Source organism: Pterocles gutturalis, unplaced genomic scaffold (assembly GCF_000699245.1).
Source record: "Pterocles gutturalis isolate BGI_N339 unplaced genomic scaffold, ASM69924v1 scaffold45156, whole genome shotgun sequence".
NCBI classification, from domain to species: Eukaryota; Metazoa; Chordata; class Aves; order Pterocliformes; family Pteroclidae; genus Pterocles; species Pterocles gutturalis.
Window position 1 is genome coordinate 1 of NW_010102105.1, and position 11,969 is coordinate 11,969.

At 38.6% G+C, this 11,969-nt stretch overlaps 1 protein-coding gene across 1 annotated transcript in view; it reads left to right on the top strand.

Annotated features, from left to right (window-relative positions):
- The first annotated feature begins 105 nt into the window (after window positions 1-105).
- The window catches only part of ARHGEF3 (Rho guanine nucleotide exchange factor (GEF) 3), a 29,842-nt gene continuing 17,978 nt past the window's right edge, over window positions 106-11,969 (top strand). The window contains exons 1-2 of the mRNA XM_010085300.1: window positions 106-201; window positions 11,880-11,968. Of these exons, the coding sequence (XP_010083602.1) occupies window positions 106-201; window positions 11,880-11,968 (185 nt within the window). The remainder of the gene's footprint in view (window positions 202-11,879; window position 11,969) is intronic.

Consider the following 11,969-nt stretch of genomic DNA (forward strand, 5'->3'; position numbering starts at 1 on the left):
ACGGAGCTGCTGGGTGCCGGGGACGGGGGGCTCGGTTTTGTTTTCACGTTTTGTACTCAGACAGAACCAGCTGTGACCCCCGAAACCGCCCTTCCTGCAGCCACTATGGTGGCCAAGGATTATCCGTTCTATCTTTCCGTCAAGAGGGCAAATTGTGCCTTGGAAGTGCAGACAGCGACCAGCCCAGCTAAGGAGACGGAGGTACTTAATCTGCTGGTGACACGGTTGCGACTTCATTTTTCTTTATATAGTGGGATCTGTCTTGCTTTGGGGGAAAGTAATGTGCTTTGCAAATCGGAGATACCTGTTTGTTCAGGCATCCTTTGCTGCCGTCTCTAGATGTTCAAATTTCCTTCGGAATAAGGCAAGAAGTAAAGAATCTAGATTTTTGTCATTTGTCACTTTAAGTAATTAAAATTAATCTTTTATGTAGCTAATTGAGACATATCCAGTTTAGATATGTAGTTTAAAGTAATTTATATGCATTTTATTCCAGGGCTAACTGTTACAGACTTATTCAGGAACTGGGAGGGAATCTGGAAAACGGTGTCTTAAACTGTTATCAGACTTTTCTTCATTAACAATAAACCAATAAGTTTATCTGATAATATAGTTAACTGAAAACTCTGTCCTACCAGCAGGTTGACTACTCTGTTTCTTAAAAAGCATGAATTCCTTTCAAGTGACATTAAAAAATCTTATTTATTAACCCAAACTCAATATATTAATTTGCAAAATTCTCATAAATGGTGGAACATGAAAGACTTAAATATTTGATACTTTAGGTTAATGTTGCTTTGTGTGCTTGTTTCGAAAGAAAATGGTTCTGTCTGGCTGTGCTGGAGGAAGGATAAAATTTCTCTCTGGAAGTTTTTAACACTTAAATATATAGGTCTTCATTAGGCTGGTTTGCTGAGTAACTTGAAGACAACATATTAAATGCACCCAATTTAGTAAATCTACATCAAAGATTAATGACCTCCATCAGTTGAACGGATCTGAAGTAAAAGTCAAATAAACTAAGTGACCCTATTTAGTCATGATGCTTAAGCTAAGAACCAATAAGAAGATGCTGCGCTCTTGCTTTTCAGTGTACTTTTGTGTAAAGGGATTTAATTATTGCAGTTAATTAAAGTGGATTTTTTTCAACTGTGTTTTTGAAAAGTAACACCCCGAGTGTGTGTATATACATATGCATCTATGTAAAGCACAAGTTCTTAAGTACCAACTGGTTCTCTTAAGGGTACTCATTTTAGTAATTACAATATTAAAGAAATATGTTTTTAGCCTTTACTGCATGAAGCGGGTTTTTTTGTGAATTAATAGAATTGTCAAATCTGAATAGTTGGGAGTGCTGCTCTCTTGCAGTTAGGAAGGGCAGCTTAATTATAGTCAAATTTCAAAGAAAAAGTCTCAGTGAAAGCTTAGAGCATGAGGAAGTATCTAATAACAGATGTGATCAATCAAAATTACAATGTGCGAACAGTTGGTTTGGATTTATAATCTTCGTGTTTTGTACTAATAAGAAAATGCACCCTATGCTTTCAGGCTGTTTTCTGAGATTCTGATGGACTTCCAGCATTCTGAAAAATAAACTTTTAAACATTCTCTTGTTTGTCTTAGGAGGGTATGAAAAGACTACCTACCACTCCAAAAACTTGGTTAAGGAAGCAGAAATAAAAACTATTCTTTGGGAAAAGCATTATAAGGGTAGATGTGTGCAGCCTCTGTCTTTGAAGTCTGTCAATATGGGGAGGAAAAAAATCCGTGTTTCTTTTCAAGCTCTAATGTTAAGCTGTTCTTTCCACCCTTTAGTATTTGCAAGTCTAAATAAAGCTATTGGGCTCCTTCTACCACAATTTTGTGTTACTACAGCAGAAAGCTAGCTTGCTGTGTGGGCCTTATGAATTTCTGGCTTTGAAAACCTGAGTTTCATTTCAGTAATAACATGCGAAGTTGACTGACATAGTTAATAACCTAACTTGTGCATAAATGTTGATATGTGTGGAATAGAACACATTTTCTGCCATATGGATGTTGTGTTTTGGTTTTAAATCAGAATTCATTATTAGAAAATATTTCCTCTGACTTTACTAAACAATAATGTTTTATTGTTTGTTTTGAACAAATACAAAATGTAGTCTGGAAGATCAAGTGCAATAGTACTTACCTGGGATGAAATTCAGCCAAGATCTTGAGCATATGCTGTACTGTTGAAATTTTCCCAAATTTCCAGTAGGAGGTCTCTAAGTAACCAGCTGAAGCTTATGGGCAATAGATTAGTTCTTCCTTACTCCTGGGCTTCACCAGAACCAGCGGAGCAGCAGTGGAAAAGTACGGGTGTTTTTGAGGAACAAGTCAGTGACACAAAAGAGAACAGAGGTTTTCTACTCCACAGTTCGTTCTTTAAGCCACACCAGCTTCCTTGGCATAAACTCCTTAGAAGTAGCACAGTCACAAAACAAGGACAAATGAAATGTCCAAAATGTATGTCAACAGTAGAAATCTGGATTCTGAGAAAAGGCTAGTGTTCCTCTAGTCAAACAGTTGTCATAGTTCTTTATAATTGCAGTGTTCTGTTGCCCTTAAACTGCAAAGCCTGAGGAATGAGTTAATATAGGAAATGCTATAGGGCTTTTACATACATGATTGCATAGCCTACATGAAATAGTGTAGTACAATTCTAGGTGTAAATGGTACAGAGGTGGTGGGCTCTTTCCAGCTCTTTTACAATACAAAATAGAGACAGTTAGTAAAACTTGAAATATGCTTGCTTTAAGATATAAAAAGCCCCACGTTTCCCAATGATAAATACCATTTTCCATGTTCCACTAGTTGAAGCAACTCCCTTATCACCCCCTCTAAAGGAAACAAAGCGAAGCACAGCCAGGAAATGAACAACGCAGAGGAAAGAGATTGCACAGTCACAGATTGAGGCTTAAAGGTCTGAAAGTAAAGTTGTGGGAAGGAAGACATTAATTCCTCAGAGTAAGGATGTTCTGTTCTGCTGTACAGGTTCTAATACAGTGCCTGGCTTTATGCTCTAAAAGCTACAATGGTGGCAGAGAATTCCTTTGTGTGTCCAGTACATTGTATGTCTGCTTACATTTCTTATGCTGCACGTAGCAATCAGGACCGTTTGCAATCTGTCTTTTGTTGTCCACTGATATCCTCACTGTAGTAATGGGCTGTGCTCCCTCCCAGCTTCTCCTGCCCCTGCAGACACGGGCACAGCAGAGAAGCTGGAAAGTCCTTGACTGTCCTGGCAGCAGCTCTAACCATCAGTGTGTGATCAGCCAGCTTCTCAGCACAAGTTCGAAACAGTCTCACACTAGCTACTATGAAGAAAGCTAACTCCATCCTGGCCAAAACCAGGACAGATGTTCAGGAGGCCTAGGGTGTCTCATGCTCAGGATTGTGTTTCATTTGGCGTGGGGAGTGCAGGAAAACTAACCCGAAGGGTAACCCACAGGCCTCAGGGCCATGGCACATCATTAACATGAGAACCAGGCATGAAGCCAGAGGGACAGGGCCCAAAAGATTGAGATAAACTTCAAGTCATGAATTTTCTTTGATCGTCATAAATGTATGTATTTCATTTTTAATGAAACATCATTAAGCTGTGGTTTTGATATATTTCAGGTAAGTTCATGTGCAATGTAACCACAGTGAGCTAAATGTGGAAACATGTTAAACCCCCGCACACGGAACTGCTGATGTGTTCTGCTTAATGGCAATTGGAAACAAACAGCTTGCCTTTATTTTTCCATTCAGTAACTCGCTGTGTGATGTCTGCTTGTTAATTGGCAGTCCAGCTTCATATCTAGCTTGTTCCAGAATGGAAAAGGTTTTTCTTAGGTAGTCTGTACAAGCAGCTTCTGATGAGAGGAAATGTAGAATTTAATCAACTCTACATTAGTTGTCTGGGTTTTTCAGAGTTTCTGTTACTTACATTAATTCACCTCAGTGTGAGGTTTTTTCTGTTAATTTGCTTTCATTACCTAACCGCTGGTAGACATATTGATTTCTGGAGGTTACAGACAAATGAATGATCAGTCAGGATAGCTGGGTGCGACTTGTCCTCGCGCTGCTGACACTTCAGTTGTTCTGTCTTGCATATGGCAAACGAAATCTAAGGTCTTACGAGTGGTGACTAATGAGGGCAGCCTGCTTGCCACAAGGAGCCAATCTTTGGTGAACACATGATGTGACAGCGTGTTGCAAACTTCAGCTGATTTTCTTTGACTGAGGATACTTCACACCACTTCTCTGTATGACTTTTCAGTGTACCGTGACTATCATTTCAGATCCTCTGTTTTATAACACTGTGATTAAAACAAAATGTCTTTGGATTTTGCTTTATTAGTTTGATGGTTTTGCGGAGACAGGCAGAGGAGGAATAACAAACCTCCTGCTCCCATCAGAGAGTGCAGGTGATGGATGGAACCATGTGGATTGGAAGGAAAGTTGTAGCCTTGATACACAGTTTGTTGGCTGATCAAGTTGCCTTTATGTATCAATTTACTTAAATCACTTAATCATGTCTTCTTGTAAAGCTGGCAGTTTTACAGTGGGATGCCTCTTCAGGTTTTAGGATGGATTTGTGTGGATTATTACAGTCACCTTTGTGTACCACTGAACGATACTTAGGATGGCTTTAGAGTCACTTACTTTGTTTTTCTTGACCATTAGTCTCAGCTCTAGTAAAGTGAATACTCTAGAATTTCCCAAGCGGAATAGTTCTAAGATACTATGAAGCAAAGGCAAATTCTCTGCTGTTTGAAGTATTAAAAAATATAGTCTTTATTAGCACCAGTAACATTCAAGAACTTTGTTCTAGTTTTAGATTTGCTTTTCTCTGAAGGTGCAAAAAGCCTGAGATGCCCGGCTTAATTTATTTTTAGGTTGTTTGCTGTATTAAGAGACTCTGTTGTAACATAGGTTCTTTTCTCTATTTTAATTTTTTTTGTTTGTTTTGGTTTTTTATCCTGCTAAAGGTTAAATAGTGATAACATCCTGTGGAACAGAGCTTCAATGTATTTTTTTTTTATTAAACTCCAACTTTTGGGGGCATTTATTAGAACTGTTTAATCTTAGGCCAATTTAACTAGTAGCAGACTAATAAAAATAATAATGTTGGGCTTCCTGCCATGACAAATGTTGACTTACCCTTATAAAGTTGACTAAAAACTAATAACCTTTAAAGTATAGGAGTATGGAAATTTAACCAGTTACGGGAAGTCTGAAACAGAGTGGTTCTGTTTTAGTTTGCTGGCACTGCTTGTGAATTATGTTTGAAACAAAGGTTACTGTACTGTTACAATTTATAGTGTCTTTCATTTATTATACTGTTAACTCTTTTGAGACTAACCTTAGTTAAAACATTTTGCACTAATGAATGCTCCAAATGCTTTGGATATCTATTTGTCTTTGTTCACAAATAGAAGGTATATCAAAAGGGGGAAAAAAATAACCAGCATATTTTTTTATAAAATGTCAAGAAAGACAGCAACCCGAAATCCAGAATTACTACAGTAAATAATTATCTCAGAACTTGTTGGACTCTAGTAAGTTAGGATATTTTTAACAAGCATTGCTAATTTCAGAGGTTTTGTGTGTGGATTTGGAGAAGGTTAATTTGCCTTTGAAGGTAAATGTGGTAAAATCTAAAATTCTGAAATGCTAATTTCCTGTAGCAGTTTTCACGTAGCACTTATTTTCTGGGTTGCCTTAAAAATCTCTCTAAGTTCTTTTTGTTGTTTGTTTTTAAGTGCAATGAGAAAAATCAACACAATGTGGTCACAGCAGTGCTATGTGTGGGCTGAAGACACAAGTGTAATGACCCCTCAGGGAGGTATTTTCCCTTGTTTGTCAAATTTCGGCACCAGTTCTCCGACATGGAGACTGTTGAAGTTGCTGATAAGAGATGGGAGAGTCAGGTGGAAAAACAGTCATACCAGCAGTGAACACACATTTGCTTTTACTGTTCACTAGGAGGAAATCAGTGGCTAAGCTGGTCAGGAGCATAAAGTGAAAGAATTTTCAAGGGAGGTACTGAAGCAAATGAAGACCTTCCATATGGTACCTTGACTGCTACTCTGTGCTCTTCAGTACGTGTTATCCAGGTCACTGGTTCTGCTGTTCTAAGGGTTTTTGTTCTTGTTTCCTCTCCTGCTGGTTGTTAGAAAATTAAAACCAATCTTTTGCTAGAGTAATTTATCCATCAAAGTGTGATAATTAAGCTGTGGGTGGCCTTGTTGAATGACAATGTATAGAAAACTAATCAATAGTATTAAATGGATTTGACTCACTCTGACACTCTGCTTTGAACTTTGGGAAAATTCCATTCTTTACATATACTAGTAAAAGAGTTGTTCTATTTTGTGGATGAAGAGCATGAGAAGTGTTGGTTTCTTCCCCTAAATAGCCTCCTGTGTAGTGTGTTATTGGATACAATGTATCAAAGTATTAGGTACCAGTTTCACTAATGAAGAAATAAAAATAACATCAATTTAGCTGAGTCAGGACATTGCAACAATGTAAGTACCTAATCTTTCAAAGGATCTTCTGCTTTGACATGATTCCCTGGCTGTTCACTGCTTAGCTTGCCCCAGGAGTGGATGCTCTGTGCGAAGATGCAGGCTTCTAAATGGTGATGTGTGTGTATTAGAGACAAAAATAATAATACAAAAGTTATCTTTTTGCTGAGATGTTCTTGTATTGAAATGACCATATCACAGTCTTAAAAAGCGACACCCTATTCAGTTGTGCAAGGCAAAAAGACTTCAGTTTTACTGGAGACGGAGTTGGCAGAAATTACTCAGAAGAATATGGCTTCCTGGTAGCACTACAGCTGAAGCTGCTCGCTGTATGCATTTCTCAGCTGTCCAATATCAGAAGACCTAATTTTTGGAGAGTTGTACATTAAAAGCTAGAGCTCTCCTTTCTTACTCAGCAGTCTAAACCATTAGGTTAGAGTTTAATAGGTAGGAGATACTAGAAGTACAATTGTACATGATCTACAGAATAAATGACAATGAAGAAGCAGTCTAGAGCACTGTGTCCTTCATGCCAAATTAGAAGAATGGTGATGCATGGTATCTTTCAAACTTCTTATCTGATAGCTTCCTGTCTTAAGTCAGTGATAATCAGTGGTTGTGCCATTGTGATTACTCTTGTCTTTCTTCCTACGAATTCCCTAGAAAAGTATATGATAGAAATGTCATCTCTCAGAAGGACATAATAGTTGTTTGAAATGTCCACTGTCTGCTTTCCAGAACCATACAGATTTTGGACACAGATTTGCTGCTTTTATCAGTTTGTTCAGTTTCAGGAGTTCTATTTGAGGCTGTGTGCGTACATAGTATTTCCAGCTTTAATTTTTTGCTCTCTGAATTCAAATGTTACCAAAGTCATCTTGAGTTCAAATATACAGCTCCCTCCAAAAGCCATCTGCTCTTTGTTCTAGCCTAGTCAGGTATTAATTTGACTTCACTTGACTGTTCAGCCTTTGAAGTTCCTGCACTCATGTTTCCCTCAGCTTTATTTAGCCTTATATCAAATTTAAAGCCCTGTCAGATTAACATTACTTGTTCACATATATCAGCTCCACATTTTGGAAACTCTGCCAAACTGTAGTCTGGATCTTTTGTTTTCTAACTTAGTTCCTGTATTGTTTTGGCAAGCCTTCGTGACTCTGAGCATGCAGACTAACATCAGTAATTCCAAAACTCTGAAATTATTTTTTAATATCAATAATAACAACTTTAAAAGGTCAGGCAAAACATTCTAACTCCTGAATTTTTTGTGTCATAACTTGGCCCAGTTCCCAGTCTGGACAGGTGATGGTTGCTGCAAGTGGATCCAGCTGCGAAATCCTCCCTCTCAATCCCGTCTGCTTCTAAGATCCCTGGACTGGGAGGGGGAGGAGGACGAGTGATGCCTTTGGGTAGCTCTGAGCACACTGGGAGATACAAACCTGGAATCTGATGTTCATTCTTCCTGGACAATGTGTCCTTACGGGAGCCACTTCATGCTGGACGGACACCGGAATCGCACAGTGCTGCGTTCCTGTGTGCTTAGGTTCATACCCCAAATGATTCCATGATTGTGGGACCCTTGGTTAACTGGAAAATCAGAGATTTTTCAGAGACAAATTAGTAAAATAATGAATACTAGGAATTCCTAACTGCGAGCAGTTTATTCTTAAAAACAGAACAAACCAAAAAGACTTAGAAAGCAGCATCTGGAATGCGGCTCCCTGATGTGATTGAACTCATGTGCAAGTGCAGATTCTGGTCGGTATCTCTGGGTAAGGCAAAACTGTTCACACACTCTCCTCTTTCCATGTGATCTCTTAGCTGTGAAAAACAGAGCCCTTGTTGAGAAAAACAACCACCTGTTTAAAACTTAGACTTGTATATACTTGACTGTGGAATTTTCCCCTGTCCAGATCATTTGCCTCAATAGTTTGTTCACCTTCTCTGCGGTGCTGGTTTGGAGAGGTAGCACTGCGTGAGCATGAGGGTGTTGATGAAGGGGGAGGTGGAGGCAGAATGGATGTAGACCATGCAACAGAAATACTGTGATCCTGCAAGAGTGTCTCAGTTTCAGTATTACTGTCCTACAGTTTTAGAATTGCTCCGGCAGTGCTATATTTTCATTGCACAGTCAAATCCTTTCCTGCACAAACTTTATTACTCCACAGTGGAGGGGGTGGCAGTGCTGTTGCTCTCGTTAGACTTCTCTGAGAGGGATGGCACCTGGAACACTAAGGTTTGATGAGTTTTCACTTCCAGCTGGCTATCTTAACCTAACAGACTGTTTCTCATGCAGGGTGAAAATCACATTAGAAGTATTCAGAACACTTTTGCTGTAGTTAAGAACTTCTGATTAACAAGATTTAGTATCAGTCCTAATTGGTAAAGGTGTGAAAAATTGATTCATTATCTTAAATAATTCTATTGGAGACAATCCTGTAATAGTGGTCATCTCTTGCAATAAGATCAAATTCCTAATTTGAACTACGTATTTTAGCTATTTTGAATTCTGATCAGATTTTTCAGTGTGAGATCAGAATATGATACACTGCATGGGGAAGACAAAATGGGATGTTGAGACAGAAGAAGCAGGACCTCTGCAAGCATACCTTCACATCCCATTAACTAACTTTCCTTTGACTACTGGGAGAAGTTCTGACCTCTGGTGGCTTAAGCTTAAGCTCTAGAAGAGTTTAATGATTTTTTTTAAGGTGACTGAAACTCTGTGTTCCCCCTGGAAATGCTGGCATCGTTGGCTAGGAGACAGCACAGGGTTCAGAGAGCCTTTGGGCTGTCTGACATGAAGAAGGGGAGATCATATTTCTTTTTTCACTTCCTCTCGGTCTCCAGGAGGAAGAAGGTCATCAACATCTTTTTTACTCAGGCTGGTTTTCTCCAAGGTTATTTGATGCTGTGCATCAATTTTCTCAGCTGCCTGAGGTTTATGTGCCCCACACAGCAGAACAAATTAGGTCCTGGTCTGAGTGCTCAGCCTGCAGGCTTTGAGCGGTAATTAAAGCTTCAATTGCAGTAACACACACAGTATTTGGAAGTATTCAAATAAGGATGGACTGACTTGCTATTCCTTACTTAGTTTTAAACACTACTCAGGAAGTTTCATTCAAGTTTTTTGCAATGAAATGCTGCAGAGATGCAGTGAAATACAGATTTTCTGTTGGATTTCATTTGCTGTCAGCAGACTCAGAAAATGATCCAAGGGCTTCTGGGCTTAGTTTTTTTATAAGTTAAGACTGAAAGACTGTGCAAAATTGTGAATAGATCACCACGTGTGTGGAAAAGGTTTGCCAGACTAGGGGCAGCATTTAACTTTCAAGCCAGATATGGCTGTGATGTTGTATAGAGCAAATTTGTGCTTTTTTGTATGACTTGTCTTTTGACCAAAGAACATATACATAGCAGCAATTGTAAGATAACAGAAAGGGTACAGCAGTAAAGAAGGAGAAATCATTTCTATTAATCCTAATCCCCCTCTCCTTGTCTTCTGGAAAGTCCATATAGTCGTGATTTCCAGATTTTGCTTTCGAGGTGTGTTATTTATGCCTAAATAATCTTTGCTGCTAAGGTAGAGCTGCTGGTGTAAGCTGTGCTGCTGGCATAGCACTGCCCGAGTGTCTGGGACTTCGTGTCCTTTCACTGCAGTGCAGCACAATTAATAACAAGCAGGCTCTGCCATGGGATGTTGTTCTATGTGCACCAGGACTGGCATTCTGAATAGTAATAATAAACAGCTGATGGCTGAGCCACCAGTTAGAGAAGAATTGCAGTGGAATCTCAAAGATTTTTCTTCTTTTTTTGGGAAGTGGGGATGGTGATGCTGCAGATAAGCATGCTAGTGGTGCTGCAATGATGTAAAAAAAAATATTCCTTCAAAAACCTGTGTCAAAGGCATGGTTGCTGAAAAGGAAGCAATATGAATAGCAGTGCCAATGGTGAAGATAAGGATATAACTTAATTTAGGCTGCTAAAATTCTTTAATGCCAGGTTTCATGTGTGATGGAATACATTATTTTTTGCTAGAGGGTTAAACACTTTGTCCCTCATCTCAGCCAGCATTTATGGATTTCCAGGTCTCCCTGCTGAGAAGTAAATTAAATACGTAGCACCTTCTCACCTTTTCTCTGTTGCTGTTCTAATGGAAGAGAATTTTTCTTGCCAGTAACACAGATGATCATCGCTGCTAAGATTTATTATTTTTTGGTATCAGGAAGGATGACAAATCTGCATTATTTCCAGAAGGACTCGGATTTCTGAACAAAAGGATAGTAGGCATGCTTCATTTTCTTAAAGCTATGTCTAGGAAATTGGAGGCACAGCAAGTCTCCACAAACTTTATAAGCATGGCTGAAAAAGAAAGGTGAACTGCTTTAGGATGTCCTTGAAATATGATGTTGGATGGGTTTTTTAACTTCACTTGGAAGGTTTGGTTCTTTTTCTGTCAAAAGTTGCCTTTTGCATGTGCTGTTCAAGATCCATTAAATGTCAGATGGAGGTTAGGAAGCCAAGGGTAACTGTTCTGTTTTTATGTATTTATAATCACTTTTTTCTTGTGTTACGATTTCTGTTGACTTTTTTTTTTTAATCTGCAGGGCAATTGGCATATTACATTGAAGTGGTTATGTATTACTATAAGTGCTGTTAAAAGTATTTATATATATAAAGAAAAGCATTTAATTGAATGCCTTATGGTAGATTTTTGTTTATTTCTCCTTTCTATTTTATGTGAAAATTAAATGTATGTAAACATATTATTAATGTGTTTCCCTATATATAGAAGTATTTCCATAGGAACATGCACTCGAAGGACAATTACAGTTAGATATTTCTGTCTAAACTATATTTTCTGGACTAAAATACATTTAACTGAATAGAGTCACATGGTAACAGTGCCAGAGGCAAAGAAATAAATAGAATTGGTTTTGATTTGAAGGTATTGCTTTAAATGACAAGATTATCATGCATTAGCTGTAGAGCACTGCTGAAAATTTCTCTTTTAAGAATGAGTTAATCTAATAAAATTACTTTGCCTTTCTTTACCTTTCTCCCTTCCCCTGCTCCCAGCCATGCCAACTTCTGTGTGATTACATTTTTCAGCTGTTTCTAGGATTTGTATGTACCAGCCAAGAGTAATATGTCACTGTCAGCACTTAAAACTGCTACTGTTTATTTACTACCCAGTTATAGACCAGGTTTACAAACTTGCTTTTTACAAATGGTTTCTTAGGAAAATCAGCAAAACTGGTAGCAATGTTTATCTCATTATGCTGACACTCCCCATATTTTTTTTTTTTCCTTTCCCTTGTCCTCTTCCCCCTACTTCAGGAGCCCAGCAACAAACGGGTCAAGCCGCTTTCCAGAGTTACATCGCTAGCCAGTCTCATTCCTCCTGTGCGAGCCACTCCACTGAAGCGG